A 23073-nucleotide genomic window follows, 5' to 3' on the forward strand; every position below is an offset into this window, starting at 1 on the left:
TTACATCTCCCAAGACGACCCTTGATTCATGTCTGCCTCTCCAAGTACAGATTAATGCAATTTTTCCTGCCTTCTTTTGATCATCATACAATTATACAGCACAGCAATGGCTCATTTGGATCACTGAATCTGCGCCAACAATCAAACAGTCATTATCACTGATCTTCCACTAATCACATTTCATTCTTCCCAAGTTCCCATCAGCTCCCCACTGTTTCTACAATTTACCTACACGTAAGGAGTATTTACCGTGGCATCTACCTACCAACTCTCTGAAGTGTGGAAGTAAACTGGATCATCCAGAGGAAACCCACGCAGAACTTGCAAACTCAGCACAAACAGTACCAAAGACTGAAGCAGCAACACAATGTTGTAAACTGCAGAAAAAACAAATTGCCAGAGGAGCTCAGTAGGTTAATCAGCATCTGTAGAGGCAAAGGTATGTTCGGCATTTTGGATTGAGACCCTGCATCAGGGCTTTTTTTTTGTTGTTTAGAGAATGGGTTATCAGTGCAGGTCTTCTGAACTCTGCAAGGCCTCCTCATTTCTGATTGCTGTTGGCCCGGACTCCCAGTGCTCCACTAGGACATATTTGTTCTTACCCTGCCACTGATCTCTCCATGATCTACCCCTACCGATCACATATCCCACCTCAGCCAAAACATGACCCTCACCTCTCCTTTGAATTCCCTTACCCCCATTTTGCCACCCATCTGAGCCCTGCCTCTCAATATCCTCTCGAAACCAATTTCAATAAGCTCAGGGCCATCATGATGTAGAGCCTCTTGCCATCCCCTCCACCTCCATGTGTATTAACTATTTCTTTTGAAAGGAGTCCTCACCCCCATTGATGACCCCTTTTTTATTTTAAAACAAAAACAGTCCTGATGCAAGGTCTTGACCTGAAAAGTTGGCCATCTGTTTGTCATCACAGATTCTGAAAAAATAGCAAAAAGCATGAAGCCAGGAAAGAGTATCTTTCTGTGTGCAGTTCCTGAGGGAATCATCAAGTATCCCCATTTAAAATTCTTACAGCTGAATTCAGCCACCCCATCGCAGCCTTCCTACCAGCTAATATATAGTTTATGGAAAATAAAATTGAAGATGTCAGGGCAAGACTGTAATAACAGAGTCTGCTTCACAGGGACATGCCTCGCCCCTGGCACTCGGGACACAGCACTCCAGTCAGGAGCTTCACCATCTATGGCCAGATGGTGGTTCAGGTAAAGGCAGAGGCAATAGCATTTCCTTCATGATTAACTCATCATGGTGGTTCTGCTTCAATCCTGCTCCTCCAACCTGGAACATCTTGGTTGCATTCTGTCCCTGGAAAATGTCAAGCTGGCACTGGAGGAGCTGAGGACGGTGAGCAACAGTCACAAGACAGTGCATCCTGATCGTTGCAGGACTTCGGCCCACCAGCTTGAAGAAATTTCTGACAGACTCACCAACATGTTACCTGTGGAAGCAGAGAAGCTAGTGTATTCGATTAGCATTACCTCACCATCAAGAATGCTTATCATTCCATCCCTGCCCAAACATTGGCAAGCATGATCACCTGGCTGTATTTCTACTTCCAGCATAAAGGCAGAGACTGAGAACCGCAGCACCAGTAGTGAAGATCGCTAAGATACCATCAACAGGGACAGAGATATGTTCAGAGAACTGATTAGAATCAGTGGACTGGACTATATTCAGAGATTCATGTTTGGATCTGAATGAATATGTCACAGCTGTCACCAACATCATCAATACCTGTGTTGATTGAGTTGTGTGCCTTCGAGAACATTTCTCAAGCTAGAAGCCTAGGAGCCTCAGTCTGCTGAGGGCTAGTTCTGTGGCGTTCAAGACTATTGATACCAAATCCTGCAAGAATTCCAGGTATGACCTATGAAACACCACTGGGAGAGTGGAAGGGCAATTCCATGTGAAATTGGAGGCACAATCAGATGCATGACTGCTGCAGTATTACCTTCTATATGGCAAAACCTAATGGCATTAATGGCTGTGATGCTTCAGCAGTGATGCTAAAGCTCAAAGCCTTTTATATGTAGCGGCACACACAACATGCTGGAACGGAGGATAGAGGGTCATGTTGAATAAAAAGTTTCCAAGTACATTTATTATCAAAGTATGTATACAGAATAAAAATCTGAGATTCATCCTCCCGCAGGCAGCCACAAAACAAAGAAACACCATGGAACCCGTTTGAAGAAAAACATCAATGACCCAATGCAAGCAAAAAAAGCAAATTGAACAAATGGCGAAAATTGAGCAAACAGCACATAGAATATCAAACATCAAACCGGGAGTCCAGGAATGTTCAGTTCAGTTCAGTTCTGCGCTGCCAGTCGACTGTAGGCCACAGAGCCAGTCTTCACTGAAATGCCTCAGTCCTTACTGATCAACCCAATCAAACCCTTCAAAACAGCAAAAATAAAAGCAATCAGAATCCAGAAACAGGTGCAACCTGAAGCTCAAAGTCCCTTTAAAACAAACGCAGGCAGACGGCACCAAGCACCCACCCGTCCTCTGCTCTCGTCTTCGTTGATTTCAGCCTTGCCCAACATCTGTATTGGACAGAAGCTCGTGCCTCGCTTCCAGGTTTCCAGGCCTCCAGGCTGCACCTGGAGCTCAGCCTCACTAAACTCCCCCAAAGACAGCAAAGTGCCAGTTCGCTCAATCGGCCCAAAAACACACCATCAAAATGTAAATCGCGGGTTCCAATTGCACACGGCTTAGCAGTAGAATCATAATTGAAAGAAGTAATAATAAAAAAAAGTAGTCTCATAAACTGTCTCCAGGACATCGCCATTGGTTGTGTTGTTCATTGGTGTCATCAGAAAGTTAAATTCAGTATTTGAATAAATTAATATTCAGCTTTAAATACCCTTTTATATATAATTCACACAAATCTACTTCAAATGCGGTTGTTTTGCTTTTCTCAAGCTTCTTTATTTGATATTCATTGTCTAAATTTCATGTTTACTGTTATTGGTCAAGTATATTGAGTTCAATTTCCCTTAGACCTCTTTGATTATGAAATTAGTTTTGAGCACTGAATTACTGTTATTGAGGAGCTGTTGTGAACAGCTAATTGCTCCAACATAGAATATGCGTAACATGTTGTCTTTCATTTTTTCACAATACTACTTGGCCTTGTTAAGTGGCTATTTTTAAACAATGATTCAGATAACATTGTTTAATATGTTATAACAGAAAATAAAGGGCCAGGATTTCTTTTCATGAAGCAAAACATAGTTAGCCTTTGATGTCAAAAAATCCTTTTAAACAGCATTTCAAAGCTATTGACTGAGGTAATTCATAATTCTATATAATTAAGTATTAAGTTCTTGTAACTATTATTATAATGTAAATTCTGCTTGGACTAAACAAAGAAAGACCCAAGAATTCTAAAATGCCAAACATCTCTAACACCATTCTGCAATAAAATTAATGATGGATAATCAAGGTTATGTTTTGTATGAAATGTGGCAGTAGCGATGTGATCGTATTATATTATGTGATGGTAAATCTTGTTGCAGTAGATCGATTTCAATTCTGTTTTTCAAGACTAAATTTTACTAGAGTATAACTTAATACTCTGCTGTATCAGCTTTGCCTTTCTCATCAGTTCTTACACGTCTATCACGTTGCCCCTGGTGTTCCCGGGGGTGGGGGGGGGCGCGAACAGGTCCAAGTTTGTCCAACCTCTCTTTATGCTAATACTCTCTAATCCAGGCAACAGACTTGTGAACCTTTTCTCTGCCCTTTCCAAACCCTCTATATCCTTCCTCTAATATGGTGACCAGAACTGCACACAGTCCTCCAAATGTGACTGAACTATTTTATGTAGCTGCCACCTACCAACTTTTACACTGAGAGCCTTTCTGATGAAGGCAAGCATGCCGTGCACCTACTTTACCACCCTTTCCACTTGTGTTGCCGCTTTCAAGAAGCCATTAACTTGTTCATACCCAAAATCCCACTGTTAATCACTACTGCTAAGCATCTTGCCTCAACTGTACACTTTCCTCTTACATTGGACCTTCCAAAGTAAAACACCTCACATGTGCCTGGATTAAACTCCAACCACCATTTTTGCCCATATTTCCAACGGATCAATATCCTGCTGTATCCTTTGATAACCTTCCTCATTATCCTCAGCTCCACCAATTTTGTTGATATCTATTAATAAGACCAGCAGCATTTCTTCTAAATTATTTATGGTCACAAAGAGCAGAGATTCCAGCATTAAGCCCATAGAACATCACTAGTTACAGACATCCAATCGGAAAAGTGCTCTTCCGCTGCTACCTACCCTCTGTAGCATCCTTGCTCTTCAACAGTCAAGCCATTTTTGAATCCAATCTGTGAAGCCACTACAGATTCCATACACCTTACTCTGCTGAATTAGACCATGAGAGATTTAGTTCAATTCTGTGCTGAAGTTCATGTTTAGAACATCCACTGCTCTACTGTCTTGAGTTGTCTTCTTCATTTCCTCAAAAAACAGGCTTGTGAGAAATAACCTCTCCATAGACAAAGCTATAAATCCATGTTCTTCCATATGTGAGTAAATCCTATCCCTAAATCTTCATTAATAATTTCGCTACTTTCCTACACTTAGTTTCTTTTTTTCGTTTCAGACATAGGAGCAGAATTAGGCCATTCGGCCCCACTAAGTCTGCTCCACCCTTCCATCATGGCTGATTTATTATCCCTCTCAACCCCGTTCTCCTACCTTCTCCCCATAACCTTTGACTCCCTGACTAATCTAAAACCTATTAACCTCTGCCTTAAATATAATTAATAACCTGCCTGCACAGCTGTCTGTGGCAATGAATTCAACAGATTCACCATCGTTAGGCTAAAGATATTTTCCTTCATCTCTGTTCTAAATGGATGTGTCTCAATTCTGAAGCTATACCCTTTGTTCCTAGACTATCCCACTCCTCAAATGCTAACTCTTTCAATCCTGGAATTATTCTCATAAACCTCCCTTGGACCCTCTCCAATGCCAGCACATCTTTTCTTAGATAAGGGGTGCAAACCTGTTCAGAATTCTCCAAGTGCAGTCTGACCAATGGCTTATAAACTCTCAGCATCACATGGTTGCTTTTATATTCTGATCCTCTCGAAATGAATGCTAACATTGCGTTTGTCTTCCTTACCACTGACACAACCTGCAAGTTGACCTTCAGGGAATCCTCCAAAAGGACCCCTAAATCCCTCTGCTCCTTTCCTAAATGGGGAGTTAGAAAATAATACTGAAGTACTTGACCATGCACTTCCCTACGTTATACTCCATTTGCCACTTCTTTGCTCATTTCTCCCAATCTGTCTGTCTTTCTGCAGTTACTCTGCTTCCTCAACACTACCTGCCCCTCCACCTATCTTTGTATCATCCGCAAACTTGGTCACAAAGCCATCAATTCCTTCCTTCAAATCATTGACATATAACATGAAAAGAAGCGGCCCGAACAGCGACTTCTACAGCATAACACAAGTCACTGGCAGCCAACCAGAAAAAGCCCCCTTTATTCCCACTCTTTGCCCCCTGCCAGTCAGCCAATCTAGTATTCATGTCAATCTTACTTCCCTGTAATACCATGGGCTCTTGTGAAGAAGCCTCACATGCAGCACCTTGTCAAAGGCCTTCTGAAAATCCAAATAAACAGCATCTACTGACTGTCCTTTGTCTAACCTGCTTATTATTTCTTCAAAGAATTCCAACAGATTTGTCAGGCAAGATTTTCCTTTAGAAAACTATGCTGACTTTGGCCTATGTTATCATGTGCCTTCAAGTACTCTGAAACAGCCTCCTCCTTAATCAAGGACTCCGAAACCTGATCCTTAATAAAAGATTCCAACATATTCCCAACCACTGAAGTCAGGCTAACTGGCCTATTATTTCCTTTCTCCTGCCTCCCTTAAAGAGTGAAGTGACTTTTGCAATATTCCAGCCCCAGGAACCATTCCAGAATCAAGTGATTCTTGAAAGATCATTATCAGTGCTTTGCCAGTCTGTTCTCAATTTCTTTGTCGATCTTGGCATCTGACAAGATGGTGCACTCCAGGTAGCTGAACTGGTGGACTGTCTTCAGCGCTAGGTGCAGGAGTAAGCCATTCAGCACTTCGAGCCAGCACTGCCATTCTCTGTGATCATGGCTGATCATCCACAATCAGTACCCTGTTCCTGCCTTCTCCCCATATCCCTTGACTCTGCTATCTTTAAGAGCTCTATCTAACTCTTTCTTGAAAGAATCTAGAGAATTTACCTCCACTGCCTTCTGAGGCAGAGCATTCCACAGATCCAGAACCCTCTGTGTGAAAAAGTTTTTCCTCAACTCCGTTCTAAATAGTCTACCCCTTATTCTTAAACTGTGGCCTCTGGTTCTGTACTCCCCCAACAGCGGGAACATGTTTCCTGCCTCTAGCATTCCAATCCCTTAATAATCTTACATGTTTCAATCAGATTCCCTCTCATCATTCTAAATTCCAGTGTATACAATCCCAGTCGCTCCAATCTTTCAGTATGACATTCCCACCATCCCTGGAATTAACCCAGTGAACCTACAGTGCACTCCCTCCATAGCAAGAATGTCCTTGGAGCCCAGAACTGCACACAATACTCCAGGTGGGGTCTCACCAGGGCCTTGTACAACTGCAGAAGGACCTCTTTGCTCCTATACTCAACTCCCCTTGTTATGAAGGCCAGCATGCCATTAGCTTTCTTCACTGCCTGCTGTACCTGTATGTTTACTTCCAGTGACTGATGAACAAGGACACCCAGATCTCATTGTACTTCCCCTTTTCCTATCTTGACACCATTCAGATAGTAATCTGTCTTCCTGTTCTTGCCACCAAAGTGGATAACCTCACATTTATCCACATTAAACTGCATCTGCCATGCATCTGCCCACTCACCCAATCTGTCCAAGTCACCCTGTATTCTCATAACATCCTCCTCACATTTCACACTGTCACCCAGCTTTGTATCATCTGCAAATTTGCTAATGTTACTTTTAATCCCTTCATCTAAATCATTAATGTATATTGTAAATAGCTGCGGTCCCAGCACCGAGCCTTGCGGTACCCCACTGCCTGCCATTCTGAAAAGGACCCGTTAATCCCTACTCTTTGTTTCCTGTCTGACAACCAATTTTTTATCCACGTCAGTACCCTACCCCCAATACCATGTGCTCTAATTTTGCCCACTAACCTCCTATGTGGGACCTGATCAAAGGCTTTCTGAAAGTCCAGGTACACTACGTCCACTGGCTTTCCCATGTCCATTTTCATAATTACATCCTCAAAAAATTCCGGAAGATTTGTTGAGCATGATTTCCCCTTTGTAAATCCATGCTGACTCGGACCTATCCTGCTGCTGCTATCCAAATAAGCCACTATTTCATCTTTTATAATTGACTCCAGCATCTTCCCCACCACTGATGTCAGACTAACTGGTCTATAATTTCCTGTTTTCTCTCTCCCTCCTTTCTTAAAAAGTGGGATAACATTAGCTACCCTCCAGTCCTCAGGAACTGATCCTGAATCTATAGAACATTGGAAAATGATTACCAATGCATCCACGAATAGCAACAATATAAGGGGAAAACTTGGGAAGGAGTTTTTGAAATGTGTTCTGGAGAATGTTCTAGATTATTTTGTCTCCAGCATTGCTGAACATGATTGTGGAAGTGAGGCAGGTCAAATGAAGCGGCTATTATGGGATGCATTTAGCAACCAGTGATCAAGATATTTATAAAGTTGAAAATAAAACTATGGAAATAATGTAGATAAAACTCATCAAATGGAGGAGTACCAATTTCGATTCAATTTTGCCTTTTCTGTCCTCATCCCTCTCCATCTTAACCACCTCCGATAAAGTAACACTAATATTAGAATTCATCTACAAGCCAGTAAATTTTAAGATGGCTGCAGCAATCACTATAAAACAAGACTGAAGAGAATACAGATGCTGGAAATTTACATTTTAAAGAAGCAGCTCAAGCATCTGTGGAGACTAAAGGTGTAGACTTGATGAAGGGTTTTGATTTGGAGCACCATCTTGCACTGTTCTGTGTTTAAAGAATGAAACATGATTTTCTCGGCACTGCACTGGAATACAATTTTTTAGTATAGTTTAGGAATTAAAAGCATTGTTGAGTAGCTCTGTGATGATCTTTGGGATGTTCTGATTGAGTGCATGGGTTTATGGCAAGTGCTGACTGGAGTAGGGAATCAGAAATAAGGATAGTTCTCATCTCCCTAAGGATGCCAGTTGAATATGTGTAAACTTATAACAGAATTGCCATCAATGAAAACTGGTCAGGAGAATCTTTTGGTAATTGCCATGTTCATATTGCTCTATGAAGAATATGGATGAAGTTATCTTTATTGCCCTTAATATGATGTGGGTGTAATCTATTGCCCTGCTCACTGGGGGGGGGGGGTGTAGTGTTTTCAACCTAGTTTGCTGTTCTGTAACTTGCAGTGAAAAACTTCTTAATTATCTGCAGCAACAATGATAGCACTCTCTTCATTTTGCTAGTGTCATAGTGTCATTTGATCTAGCCTGAAGCCCTAAAAATAATAGGGTCACATGATTTTTTTGTTGTTCTTGTTGCAGACAATGAATCCCAAGCATAGCTGGGGGCCTGCTACTCTACTTCCAACCAGTGGAAGGTATCTGTTATTGCCCCATTGTAAATTTGAGTCTGAGTGTATACAGTGCCTTGTATCAGCCCCAACCTTTGTTCACATAACTGACTATTACAACCAGGGATTCTGCTTAATTTAACTGAGAAGTTTTATTTATGAATCACATGCTCCTTTTTTCCCCACAGTACAGCCCAAAAAACAAGGAAAATTGTAAAGCATGAAAAACTAAAAATTCAAAAAGAGAAATGTCAGCAGTTCAAAAGTACTCATTCCCCTTATGCACAGTACTGTGTTGAATCATCTCTCACAGCTATTACAGCCAGTAGTCTTTGGATAAGTTTCTATTTGCTTTGCACAAGATTTTCCCATTCCTCCTTGCAAGATTGCTCATTCAATTAGTATGGTTAATTGTGGAGCAGCAGTGGACAGCAATCTTAAGGTCTTGCCAGAGATTTTCGATGGGTTAAGTTTAGGACTCGAACTGGGCCACTCAAGGACATCAGTTTTCTTCATTTCAAGCCAGATTCGTGATTGCTGTGGCAGTGTGCTTTGGGTAGTCGTTCTGCTGAAAGATGAACTTTCTCCCCAGTTTAAGCTTTCTGGCAGAGGCTGGGTTTTTAACCAGGATCTCTCTGTATTTCGCAAGATTTGTCTTCCCATCAATCCTGACCAGATTTCCATTACCTGCTGCTGAAAAACATCCCCATAACATGATGCTACTTCCACCCTACTTTATAGTCGGGATGGTGAGGCATAGTATTAGATTTGCGCCACATGTACTGCATAGCATTGAAGCCAAAAAGTTCCACTTTAGTCTCAGCTGACACAAGATCTTGTTCCATATCTTTACGGTATTTTCTAAGTGATGTTTTGCAAAATCTTTATTGGTACGGATATGCTTTTTTGTTTTAGCCAGGGCTTCTTCCTTGCTTCTCTTCCATAAATACCCTTTCTATGCAAGGCCTTGAAGATTGTGGAGCTTCATTTCCAGTTACAGCCACTGACTTCTGCAGCTCATTCAGAATGACTGTTGGTGTCACAGTAACCTTTTTTACAAGTGCCATTCTTCTCCCTCAGCCAGAGGGCTGCCTGACCTAGGCAGTGTGTGCACCTGTGCAAAGTTAGCATCGTAACTGCAAAAGAGATGAATACTTTCTCAGCTTCATAATTGTGGTTTTCATTTTTTTATTAAATTGTTGACAGCTTTTGCATTTTTTCTTTCAATTTGATGTGAAATGTTTTGTAGATTAGCTCAAAAATCCTATTTCAGTATTTCTTAAATTTTAGAAATTAGACACTAAAATGTGAAAATAATTTTGGGGACTGAATGCTTTTTCAAGACACTGTAGCTCCTTTAATAACTGATCGAGGTATTAAACAGTACAGTATTATTGTTCGTTTAAGTGCTGTGTTATATGACATAGTCGATCATGGACTTGACATGACCATGATGGTTCTTGGCATTTTTTCCTACAGAACAAACCATTGCCTTTTTCTGGGCAGTATCTTTACAAGATGGTGACCCCAGCCGTTATCAATACTCTTCAGAGATTGTCTGCCTGGCATCAGTGGTCGCATGACCACGACTGGTGATGTGCACTAGCTGCTCATCAGACCATTCAGTACCTACTCTCCAAGAACTTCACATGACCCTCCTCAGGGGTGGGCTGAGCAGGTGCTATACCTTGCCCAAAGGTGACCTGCAGGTTAGCAGAGGGAAGAAGTGCCTTACACCTCCTTTGGTAGAGACGCATCTCCACCCTGCCACCCACATAGTATTACAGCGTGGGTTCGCTTAATTGTACATTTTTAAAGACATACTATTTCTTTCTCTTCCTCTTGAGCTATACCACGGTAGTGTAGCGGTTGGCACAACACTATTATAACTTGGGGCATTGGAGTTCGGAGCTCAATTCCAGCATCCTCTGTTCTTCCCGTGTGCACATGGGTTTCTTCAGGTGCACTGGTTTCCTCTCACCATCCAAAAATGAACTGGTTGGTGGGTTAATTGGTTATTGTAAATTGTCCTGTGATTGGACCAGGGTTAAAATAGGTGGATTATTTGACAGTGCTGCTCTTTAGTCCAGAAGGGCCTGTTACGCACTGGATCTCTAAATAAAAAATAAAATACATAAACCCTTTGTTAAGTTTATGTCAATAAACAAACTTTTGGTCTTCTTAGTTTTGCTTTAGCTCTGGTTCATTACTGATTATATCCCTGAAATCTTTGGGTACATACACGTTGAATATAATCCTACAAAATATCTTCGTAGTTTATTTGGAGTGGGGTGAATTGGCTTAATTTATTTCTGAATACAGTACAATGTGTTTACACCTTTGATTCTCAGCACTCTGTCTGAATGGATAGCCATCGATTCCAAAATATTATCAGCCTTTTTGTCCTGACATCCCATCCTGCAGAAACTCATTTCAGGGAGGTAGCACCATCAATTTGCAGGAGACTCCCAGAACTTCTGGGAGAGGTGGGATGTCTGCAATAGAGTTGCTCCTGAGCAGCTGGCCAGCTAGTTTACATAACGTTAGCGATGCTAATGAACGAATGACACCTGTTAAACTCACCTCAACATGTCTTTTACAGTCTTAACCCACCATGGGCAATAGAAAAGTCACTGTTGCAAACAGCACAGCGAGCAACACCGTCATTATTTTTGACCCTTATTAGGCAGGGGTACACTTTAGTCTGGGATGATGTACGTTTTATATTTTCTTTTTTTTGGAACACTCTGCCATGGCGCGCATGTGCTCTCTCGTCGATCTCGCGCTCTCTCTTGCTTTCGCTCGCTCGCTGTCAAAAAAATTGATGTCCATGATATTATATAATTTGCGGGCATCAGGGAGCCACTATTAATATGCAGGAGACTCCCGGAACTTCCGGGAGAGGTGGGATGTCTGTAAATGTCGGAACAATATTCTGCATATATGCAATGGAAGACAGAGAGCAAAGACACGATGGTGCATCTAAATGCTAGCCCTGTATAGAGTTCACTGTTGATTCCCATAGTGGAGCAGTGATACGCTGCAGAGAATACTGAGGTGCATTTTGCTTCCTGCCCAAGGAAAATGGAATGCAAATTGTGACCCAATTCATGGGATTGCCGACACTGTGGGGGGGGGGTCATCACTGTTTGTTCTTTTTTTAAAAAATGTAATGATGGATATTGAATTAAATCATTTTATTGTTTAAAATATTTAGATTTCATAAATTTGTATAATTTTTAAATTAATGAGATTTTTGGAAAAAAAATTAAAAGCTGTTGGAAGGCCTTCCAGTTACTTTTACAAAGCCTGTTAATTTGTCCTGTGATTAGGGGCTGGGGATGTAATGCCTGAAGCCCACCTGCTGTCTGAGCCAGTTGTTTCTCTCCTTATGCTTGAGCCATATATATTTTTAAAAAGTGTGGCACAGGGGTGGGGTTGTCCAGGGTTGGTGATTTTCATGCAGCCAGATGTTCTGAATGATCCAGCTGATTGGCCATAATTTGTTAAGAAATGTCATTAAGTTCTTTGCAAAGATGTGTTCAAAATCAGTGGATGATTACCTCTGAACTACACAGATATCTCACCTCTCCCGGAAGTTCCGGGAGTCTCCCGCATATAAATAGTGGCTCCCTGATGCCCGCAAATTATATACAATATCATGGAAATCAATTTCTTGAGAGCGAGCGAGAGAGCGCAAGAGAGAAAACAAAAGAGATGGCACGAGAGCGACCACGAGAGAGGGAGAGCGCGCCATGGGAGAGTGTTCCAAAAAAAGAAAATGTAAAACATACGTCACCCCAGACTACCCTAAAGTGTACCCCTGTCTAATAGGGGTCAAAAATAATGACAGTGTTGTTCGCTGCGCTGTTTGCAAGTGACTTTTCTATTGCCCAAATGACCGTAAAAGACATGTTGAGGTGATTTTAACAGGTGTCATTCGTTCATTAGCATAGCCAACGTTATTTAAACTAGCTGGCTAGCTGCTAAGGAGCTACCCTATTTCAAAAATCCCACCTCTCCCGGAAGTTCCGGGAGTCTCCCGCAAATTGATAGTGCTACCTCCCTGAAATGAGTTTTTGCAGGGTGGGATGTCTGACTACATAAAGTATCTCTACGCAAGTGAAAAAATAAAATGCAATCAAAGAAAACAGCATTTTGAGCCAATGAATAATTCCTATTTTTTTTGATCCGGTGGTAGAGGGAAAGTAACTGTGATCTGTTTCCCTTCCCCCCCCCCCCGCCCCCAGTTGCATTGGATGATGTGGAGAACAATCAAAACCTTTCTCAGTTTCCATACCCTCAGGCTTGTCACATTGTGTATGCTGATAAATACACATGCTCAGAAAAAGAATTTGCAGTGGACAATGACAACTTTGCTGCAGAGACGATCAAGTTTAAACTTGTATTGCTGAACCCAGATGTAGCAAACAATCCACTGGATCACTTCAGTGCGGAAGAGTCTGGTAAGTAACTGTACTAAACTACTATTCTTTGCTATACAAAACACTGCCTTTGTTAAGCCTCTATTGGATTTTGAAGAGGCATTAAATAAGTCACCATACAAATGTTTGTTACATAAACATGGTTGAACAATGATGCAGCTTGTAAAGTTGTTGCCTCATAGTGCCAGGGACTCCAGTTCGACCTGTCTTTGGGTGCTGTCTGCATGGAGTTTGCACATTCTCCCTGCAACTAGGTGGGTTTCCTCTGGAGTGTTCTGGTTTCCTCATAGTTAATTGATCCCTGTATGTTTCCCACCATGTGAAGAGGCTGGGATAGAAACATAGAAAATAGGTGCAGGAGTAGGCCATTTGGCCCTTCGAGCCTGCACTGCCATTCAGTATGATCATGGCTGATCATCCAACTCAGAACCCTGTACCTGCCTTCTTTCCATACCCCCTGATCCCTTTAGCCACAAGGGTCATATCTAACTCCCTCTTAAATATAGCCAGTGAACTGGCCTCAACTGTTTCCTCTCTGTGTGAAGTTTTTCCTAATCTCGGTCCTAAAAGGCTTCCCCTTTATCCTTAAGCTGTGACCACTCATTCTGGACTTCCCCAACATCGGGAACAATCTTCCTGCATCTAGCCTGTCCAATCCCTTTAGGATTTTATGTTTTAATAAGATCCCCCGCAATTTTCTAAATTCCAACGAGTATAAATAAGCCTAAAAGTTGATAGTTGATAAAAATATAGGGAGACTTTACTGTAGGATTAGTGTCAATGGGTGGTTGATAGTTAGTGTGGACTTGGTGGACACAATGTCTAAGATTTGTGTTTGCAGGTAATATATGAACAGAGATAAAGGTCTTGCTTTTCGTGTTGAGCAGGTTGTTATAAGTTGGTCCTCAGACATTCATAATTTCTATAAACCAGTCTCAAATAGGCAAGAAAAGAACTGTTCAGGGGAAGCAATGATTCTTCAGAATGATATAAATAGAAAATGTGATGAAATGTCAACTTCACTTTGATAGCGAAACACAATATTTAAGCATGAGAATACAGTAAATATTGGGTATTGTGGGATTTTGATGTGCTGGTTTAAAATAATTAAATTTTCAGATACCAAAGCAATTAAGAAGACAATTGCTGGAGGGCTGAAGTAAAAAATAAGGAAATCTTGCTGAGATTGTACAAGGTTTTTGTATATTCCTGTACTGAAAGAAGAGTAGACTTTCTTGGTTGATATAGACGTTCACTTATGGAGAGCTGTACTGGAATACATTCTTTGAATTTTAAGGATAAAAGATGATCTGACGTCAGCTGGGGGCACATAACAGACATCCCACCTCTCCCGGAAGATCCAGGAGTCTCCCGCATATCGATTGTGGCTCCCTGACGCCCGGAAATTATATACAATATCCCGGAAATAGATTTTTTTGGAGAGGGAGAGCGAGCATCCTGATTGGTCTCTCTTCGTGCTGAGAGTGGTCCACAACCACTGGGCCGTGAGGAGACAATATGATGTGGCGATATGAAACGATATGAGTCATTTGCATCTTTCCTCATTCCCTGTCACGCACTGTTGAACTTGAACGCTCGTGAGGTCATTACCCACGCATCATCCATGTCAGCGCGGGAAGGAGATCAACTCCTCGCTTGCAAATGACGACGGACTGAAAAGTATGTTTGACATAACATCTCTGCCGGCATTCTGAATTAAAGTCAAGTCTAAATATCCTGAGATAGCCACGAAAGCACTGAAAATGTTGCTTCCATTTCCAACATCATATCGCTGCGAAGCGGAGTTTTCCGCAATGAATGCAACGAAAACTAAATTGCGGAATAGACTGGAACCCCCTTCGAGTATCGCTGTCTCCAATCACCCCTCGATGGGACCGTCTTGTTGCAGGAAAACAAGCCTAGGGCTCGCACTGATTCAGCGATATTGGTGTGTTGCAATGATTTTATATGTTCATACGGGGAAAATATGCGCTGTGTGTTTAATATCCAAACGTTACTTAAAATGTTATGATGCTATTGACTTATCACCTATATTCCGGTTGTGATTAACACACCCCCCCCCCCCCCCCCCCCCCCCGGTCACCGTGTCCGCAAGAATATTGTCAATATTAAGCCGGTCTGCGGTGCAAAAAATGTTGGGGACCCTTGCTAAGTAGACCTATCAGTTTCCTCTGTGGGTGGGCTTTACAGTCGACCTCAAAAATAATGACAGTGTTGCTTGCTGCACTGTTTGCAGCAGTGACTTTTCTATTGCCCATGGTGGGTTAAAATGTAAAAGACATGTTGAGGTGAGTTTAACAGGTGTCATTACAGCATAGCTAACGTTATTTAAACTAGCTGGCTAGCTGCTAAGGAGGTACGCTATTGATGTCCTACGTGATGAGGCCAAACTCCCTGTAGACTTGCTTAAAGTTGTAATAGAATAAACATGATAATATAAGTACATATTTTAATGTCACATTTGCTGCATATACCCAACTTGGTTTACAGATTAGACAAAATCACTAAACAAAGTATTACATACACCCTTGGAGGTTGGGGGGGGAGGGGATATGGTGTTGCGGGGAGGGATGGGGGTGCTACCTCCCTGAAATGGTGGTGATACCTCCCTGAAATGAGTTTTTGCAGGGTCGGATGTCTGACATAATCTCATACCATTAGCCACTTTGAATATTGACATTTCTTTATGCACATTTGTACATCTTTGGAATTGTCTACTTCTGGTTGTTCAGCATTATTGATTTAAGTCTGAACATGCACAGATCTTTGGACCCTGGAGGAATCAGACCAAATACAAATGTGAGATATTGGATCAGTCAGGCCTTATTTAGTGTTGGAATAGAGTGGTGCAAGCTTTCCAAGCTTTTTAAATGATGCAATCAGTAAGTGCTAGTGAGGCTCAGCTGGTGCTAGCAACTCCCGAATTTCTATCTCAACAACAAGACATCGACATTGGCATTGACCGCACACTGCATTGAGAAGAAATAAACTTCCATTGAAACTTTTAACTTACTCATCAAAGTCTAGCGCATGTTTTCCTGGACAATTGAATTACAAGAATTTTTCCTTTAATTCTTTATCCACAGCAGGAAAAAAAATGAAGCCTGGCATGTAGTTCTAGATAATGCAGCAGTCTTCACATGCAATGCTCAAATACAAGATTTAAAAATGTTAGAAATAACACAACAGGAAAAATGATAAATAAGAACTTCTCCTGCAGCTTGCAAGAGAACACTCTACAAGAGAACTATTAAATAGTGCTTAAAGTTTAACCTTCCATTTTTCTTACTATACATAAATATATAGATCCACATTCAAACAGGGCTTCCTGAGGTATCTCATCTATTGCACTATTGCCACGTTCAGTATTATGAGTTTAGGAATCTGAGGTGTAAACTTGAAGAGGTTGTTAAAATTATGAAGGGCATATATAGGATAGATAGTCAGAATTTTTATTCCCAGGGCAGGGAATCTAGAACTAGATGGTATAGGTTTAAAGTGAGAGGGGAGAAATTGAAAGAAAATCTGAGAAGTAAGTTTTTCACAGGAAGGTGTTTGTTATCTTGAAGGAGCTGCTAGAGGTAGTGGAGGCAGATACAAATAGAATTTTTAAAATGCATTTGGATAGCAAAGGTGTAGAGGAATATAGTCTAATTACAGATAAATGGAATTATCACAGAGAAGGTGAGCCAAAAGACTGTTTCTTTGTTGTGCACTTCATTATCCTGGAAGAATATTAAAGTTTAGGCCCTTGGTGTAATTTTCACAGCTGAAATATTTTGTTGCAAAATGAATTTCTAACACAAGATGGCACTGCAGCACCGAGTATTGGCAAAATTTGTGAATTATTGATTAAAATCTAGACCAGTTAAAGCAGGAGCTGCTCACAGCTCCACTTTATACATAGTCATAGTCATACTTTATTGATCCCGGGGGAAATTGGTTTAGCATTTCCTTTATCTATAAAGGTGTATTGGTGATTATTTCAATATCGGATGACAGATTTCCTGTAAATCTCTAGGCTAGTCTGAACTTTATAGTACTGTCCTTAACGACAGAGCTAACAGCAAAGTTAGAAGCAGATGACATGACACCCAGATTATTCGTGGGGAGTGAGACTGTGACATCAGACCGTATCATGTTGGGTACTAATTTGACCATAAAGATGATCACTCGGTCTTTTGGGGGGGGGGGGAAACTGTTGTCTCTTTGACAGGAGCCTATGTGCCACAAGGATCGGCTCGAGATCCATTGTTGTTTATCATCAAGATGACAATGTGGTAAACTGGATCAGCAACTTTGTGGATGACACCAAGATAAGGGGCAAAGTGGACAGTGAAGAAGGCTATTAAAGTTTGCAGCATGACTTTGACCAGTTGGGAAGATAGGCTGAAAAATGGCAGATAAAATTTAATGCAGATAAGTGTGATGTGTTGCACTTTCTGTTGCTGGAAAGGTCCTGACTAAGGTGATGCTTCAGAGACTCAACAGCAACATCTTCAAGTCAATGCTGCCTGAATCGTAGTGTGGATTTAGGAAGAACAGAAGCACGATCAACATGATCTTCACAGCCCGGCATCTTCAGGAAAAGTGCCGGGAGCAACATCAGGACCTGTTTATGGCCTTTGTCAACCTCTCCAAAGCATTCGACACTGTGTAAAGAGAGCTCTTAAGGGACGTCCTCCTCAGGTTTGCCTGTCCCAATAAATTTGTAACATCCTCCGCCAATTTCACGATGGGATGAGTACTCGGGTGACCATAGGAAGGCAAGAGTCCAAGCCCTTCCTTGTACACACAGGAGTGTGTGCTAGCGCCAGTGCTCTTTAACATCTTCCTCTTGTGTGTTACCAAGCTTCTCCACAATGAGATTGAAGACAGCAGCAGTGTGGCAGTGGATGTCAGATTAGATGGCAACCTCTTTGACATCAGGAGGCTCCACACAACCACCAAACAACGTAGAGAGTGGGTCCTGGAGCTGCAGTATACAGACGACTGTGCTCTTGTGGCCCATACTCCGGAGGATCTTCAGACTGTCCTTGCTGTGGCAGTGAGAGCATACAGCAGGATGGGGCTGACTGTCAATACCACCAAGACAGAAGTGGTTTGCCAGTGGAGTACCAGTGTCCCACCCACTCTACCTGCCTTCACTGTTGGTGATGAAAAGCTGTCAGTAGTGCCATCTTTCAAATATCTGGGGAGCATTCTCTCTGAGGATAGCGGCATCGACAACAACATCCAGAGCAGCATTAAACAGGCATCAGCTGCCTTTGGGAGACTTTGGCGTAGAGTCTTTCAGAACAGGAGCCTTCGTCCCTCCACAAAGGTCGCCATATACCAAGCGGTATGTGTCACCATCCTCCTTTATAGCTGTGAAGCTTGGGTAACCTACAGCTGTCACATCAAGTCCTTGGAGCGCTTCCACGTAAGCTGCCTCCAGCGCATCCTGGGAATTACCTGGCGTGAGTAGGTGCCTCACACTGAATTACAGTACTTGTAAAGACCAACTGCAGAAGTATTGAGGTCATGATCACTCAGCATCAGCTGCAGTGGCTGGGGTGCAGTGTAGCTTTTGTATTGTTTCATGTAGCACCATCGTCCTGGAAAACATTGTCTCATTTTTACTGTGTACTGTACCAGCAGTTATGGTCGAAATGACAATAAAAAGTGACTTGACTTGACTTGATAAGGATGCCCCCATGTTGGCTACCCCGCAGAGTGTAAAAACGGCCAGCTACATCATGGTCGACGCTCAGCTGGAAGGCCGAAAAAATGCTATAAGAATCAGATGAAGAATGCTTTAAGGAAGTGCAAGATCAGACCCGAGAACCCGGAGGATGTTGCTGCTGACTATACCACTTGGCGACAGCTGTGTAGGGACGGGGTTCGTATGCTAAAGATGGAAAGAACAACCAGAAGACAGCAGAAGAGAGCCAGGAGAAATGCAGCCACCACCACCACTACTACATACCACGTGTCCCACCTGCAATAGAGCTTGTGGGTCCAGGATAGGACTGTATAGTCATCAAAGATCTCACCGTTAAAGGAGTGGACATCGTCATCGGATTTCAATGGACAACCGAAGAGTTGCACTTCGAGAACAAATCGGGGTAGAAGTTTTTTACAGTGTGCAGTACTTCCTGCCCAATGATGGTACAAGAAGACAGCATGGCATGAATGTTGTTAATCTTTGATGATAAATATTGCTTGAAGTCCCATACCAACAGGCTGAAGAACAGCCGAAAGGAAGATATCTCGATGGAGCTGAAAGGGATGGGGGAGGTCTTGTATGGAGTTTTGCATCTGGCTTCCATTCAGGAAGACAGACACAGTCTATAGAACTGAGGCAAAATAGCAGTGAGGTCATGGACCATATACAGATTACAAAGGAGGAGATTCTTGTCTTGAGGGAAATGAGGGTGGATAAATCCCCAGGGCCTGACCACATGTTCCGTCAGTTGGAGACTAGTGCAGATATTGCAGGGGCTGTAGCAAATGTATTTGAAATGTCCTTAGCCAGGGGTGAAGTGCTGGAAAATTGGAGGATAGCTTCTGTTGTTCCGTTGTTTAAAAAAGACTCTAAGAATAAACTGGGAAATTGTAGGCCGCTTAGCCTGATGTCAGTTGTGGGTAAATTGTGAAATGTTTTCTAAGGGACTGGATATACGGTACAAGTATTTGGACAGACAGTGCCTGATTAGGAATAGTCAACATAGCTTTTTGTGTGTGACGTCATGCCTAACCAATCTTGTAGGGTTCTTTGAGGAGGTTACCAGGAAATTTGATGAAAGAAGGACATTGGATGTTGTCCACATGGAGATCAGCAAGGACCTTGACAAGATCCCACTTATAACAATCAGAGTCTCCTCGAGACTCTAAATATATGAATAATTTTTTAGATAACCTAGACTTCCCTGAGATTTCACAGGATATGTCTTCTATGCTAGATACTCCCATTACTACTGATGAGATTAAGAATGTTATTTCCTCTATGAACCTGGGGAAAGCTCCTGGCCCTGAGGGGTTAACCGTAGAATTTTATAAATGTTTTGCACCTTCATTAATCCCTTGGTTCTGTAGGGTTTTCGAGGCTTCATTAAATCTTGGTAAACTTCCCGAATCTTTCAATAGAGCGTCAATCTCTTTAATATTAAAGAAGGATAAAGATCCTGCTCAATGTGCATCTTATAGACCAATATCTTTATTAAATGTTGACTCTAAAATTTTTTCTAAGTTATTAGCGAACAGATTAGAAAAAGTACTTCCTTTTATTATTTCGGAAGACCAAACGGGTTTTATTAAAGGTCGTTACTCCTTTTATAACATTCGCACACTGTTAAATATTGTTTATACCCCCTCACAAAATGTTCCTGAGTGTGTTATCTCTTTAGATGCTGAGAAAGCTTTTGATAGAGTAGAATGGCCTTACTTATTTAAGGTGCTTGAAATGTTTAATTTTAGCTCGAAATTTATATCCTGGATCAAACTGTTATATCATTCTCCCGTGGCCTCGGTCCGTACTAACTCTCTAAGCTCACCTTTTTTCCCTCTTTTTCGAGGTACTCGACAAGGTTGTCCTCTTAGTCCTTTATTATTTGATATTGCATTAGAACCTCTTGCAATTGCTATTCGAGAATCTCCAAATATTACTGGGATAACTCGGGGCTTAAAGTCCCATAAAATATCACTCTATGCTGATGACTTACTTTTATATATTTCTAATCCTCAAAAATCCATCCCTGCTGTTTTACAGTTATTAGCACAATTTAGTCTCTTTTCAGGTTATAAATTAAATCTTAGTAAGAGTGAACTTTTCCCGATTAATAAACAACTTCCCTTATATCATAACTTTCCGTTTAGATTGATTAATAATTATTTTTCATATCTTGGGATTAAAATTACTTGTAAACACAAAGATTTATTTAAGATTAACTTTTTACCCTTAATTGACCATATTATTCAACTTTCATCTAAATGGTTTCTTTTATATTTAATTTTGATTGGTCGTATTAATGCAGTTAAGATGTTTTTTCTGCCAAAATTTCTATATATATTTCAGGCATTACCGATTTTTGTTCCAAAATCTTTTTTTGATAAAGTTGACTCAAAAATTTCTTCATTTATTTGGCAAAATAAAAACTCGAGACTGGGTAAAATACATTTACAGAAAGCTAAGAGAGATGGAGGTTTAGCATTACCAACTTTAGATTCTATTATTGGGCAATCAATATTCGACATAGGAAATTTTGGTTACTTGACCAGGATATACTATCCATTCCTAAATGGGTAGCATTGGAATTACAATCTGTTCAGGGTTATACACTTGGCTCTATTTTAGGTTCCTCTCTTCCTTTTGATTTGAAACGGCTTAAACAGGTATCTAACCCAATAGTTAAATATACCTTACGTATTTGTTTCCAATTTAGAACATTTTTCGATCTTAACCAATTTGGGCTAGCGATTCCTATTTTAGGTAACATATTTTTTCCTCCCTCTTTTACGGATCGTGCTTTTCAAATTTGGAAGACTAAGGGTATTTCACGGTTTTTGGATTTATTTTTAGATGGTTCCCTTATGTCTTTTGAACAATTATCTAATAAATATAATTTATCAAGAATACATTTTTTTAGATATCTACAAGTTAGAAATTTCCTAAGTACTATACTTTCTTCCTTTCCAATGCTTCCTCCTACGTACATTTTAGATACTATAATTAACCTTAATCCATGTCAGAAAGGTGCATCGGCTATGATTTATAATATTATTATGAAACTTAGGAAAGCTCCATTTGATAATATTAGGGTAGATTGGGAACAGGAATTGGGGTCTATCATTTCCGTGGATGACTGGGGGCAGATTTTACAATTAGTCAATACTTCCTCTATCTGCTAAACATTCCCTAATTCAATTTAAAGTTGTTCATAGAGCACATATGTCCAAAGATAAATTAGCTCACTTTTATTCTCATATTAATCCTTTTTGTTATAGATGTCCGGGGCAGATAGCCTCTTTAACTCATCTTTTGGTCTTGTCCTACTCTGGAAACTTTTTGGAGAGACATTTTTAATATTATCTCAAAGGTATTGAATATAGATATCTCTCCTCACCCTATTACTGCTATCTTTGGACTACCTAAAATTTCCAGTAATCTTTCTCCTTCAGCCCGTAGAATGATTGCATTTCTTACTTTAATGGCGAAAAGATGTATCTTACAACATTGGAAAGAGCTTAATGCTCCAACCACCTTTTTTTGGTTTTCTCAGACGATACTATGCTTGAATTTGGAGAAAATTAGAAGCAATCTTTATGATTCCTTAAATTTGAACAGACCTGGAGATCTTTTATTCAATATTTTCATTTAATGTAATTTTTTTTCTTCTCTTTTTTGCTCCATATTTATTTACCCTTCTTGGTTTTTTTTTTACTGTTTTTAATGGAGGTCGGGTTTGAGGACATGATTTTAAGTTCTTTAACTCTATTTGGTTCCAAGTTAGCCCATTGCTTTGCTTTGCTTTTAGTTTAGTTGCACGGTGGGTTTTTTTGGGGTTTTTTTTTTCCTTTTCTCTATTGATATATATATATAAATTAGTATACTATTATGTTACCTTAGTATGTTATGTTTAAATTACATTGTATCACTTTTTTTCCTGTATTAATATTTCCTGTAATTTTATTATGTTCTAACAGTGTATTAGTGCCTATATGGCTTACCCTTTTGTATACTTATTCAGTAAGAAGATTTAAAAAGAAAGAAAGACAAGATCCCACATGGACGGCTGGTCAGGAAGTTTCAGGATGAGGTAGTAAATTGGATTCCACATTGACTTCACAGGAGAAACCAGAAAGTGGTAGTAGAATGTTGACTGTCTGACTTGTGGTGTGCCACAGTGATCAGTGCTGTGTCTATTGCTATTTATTATCTATATCAGCTATCTAGATAATGTAG

General features: G+C 40.8%; 1 protein-coding gene across 5 annotated transcripts in view; it reads left to right on the plus strand.

Annotated features, from left to right (window-relative positions):
- gpr180 (G protein-coupled receptor 180) overlaps nucleotides 1-23073 on the plus strand; it is a 114340-nt gene that overhangs the window by 49775 nt on the left and 41492 nt on the right. For 4 of the 5 annotated variants that reach the window (XM_063048521.1, XM_063048517.1, XM_063048516.1 and 1 more), the window contains exon 3: nucleotides 12915-13130. The exons of the other annotated variant lie outside the window; for it this stretch is intronic. In XM_063048521.1, coding sequence (XP_062904591.1) covers nucleotides 12915-13130 — 216 coding nt within the window. The remainder of the gene's footprint in view (nucleotides 1-12914; nucleotides 13131-23073) is intronic. 5 annotated transcript variants of the gene reach the window in all.

The sequence above is a fragment of the Mobula hypostoma genome, chromosome 5 (genome assembly GCF_963921235.1).
Source record: "Mobula hypostoma chromosome 5, sMobHyp1.1, whole genome shotgun sequence".
In the NCBI taxonomy this organism is placed as follows: domain Eukaryota; kingdom Metazoa; phylum Chordata; class Chondrichthyes; order Myliobatiformes; family Myliobatidae; genus Mobula; species Mobula hypostoma.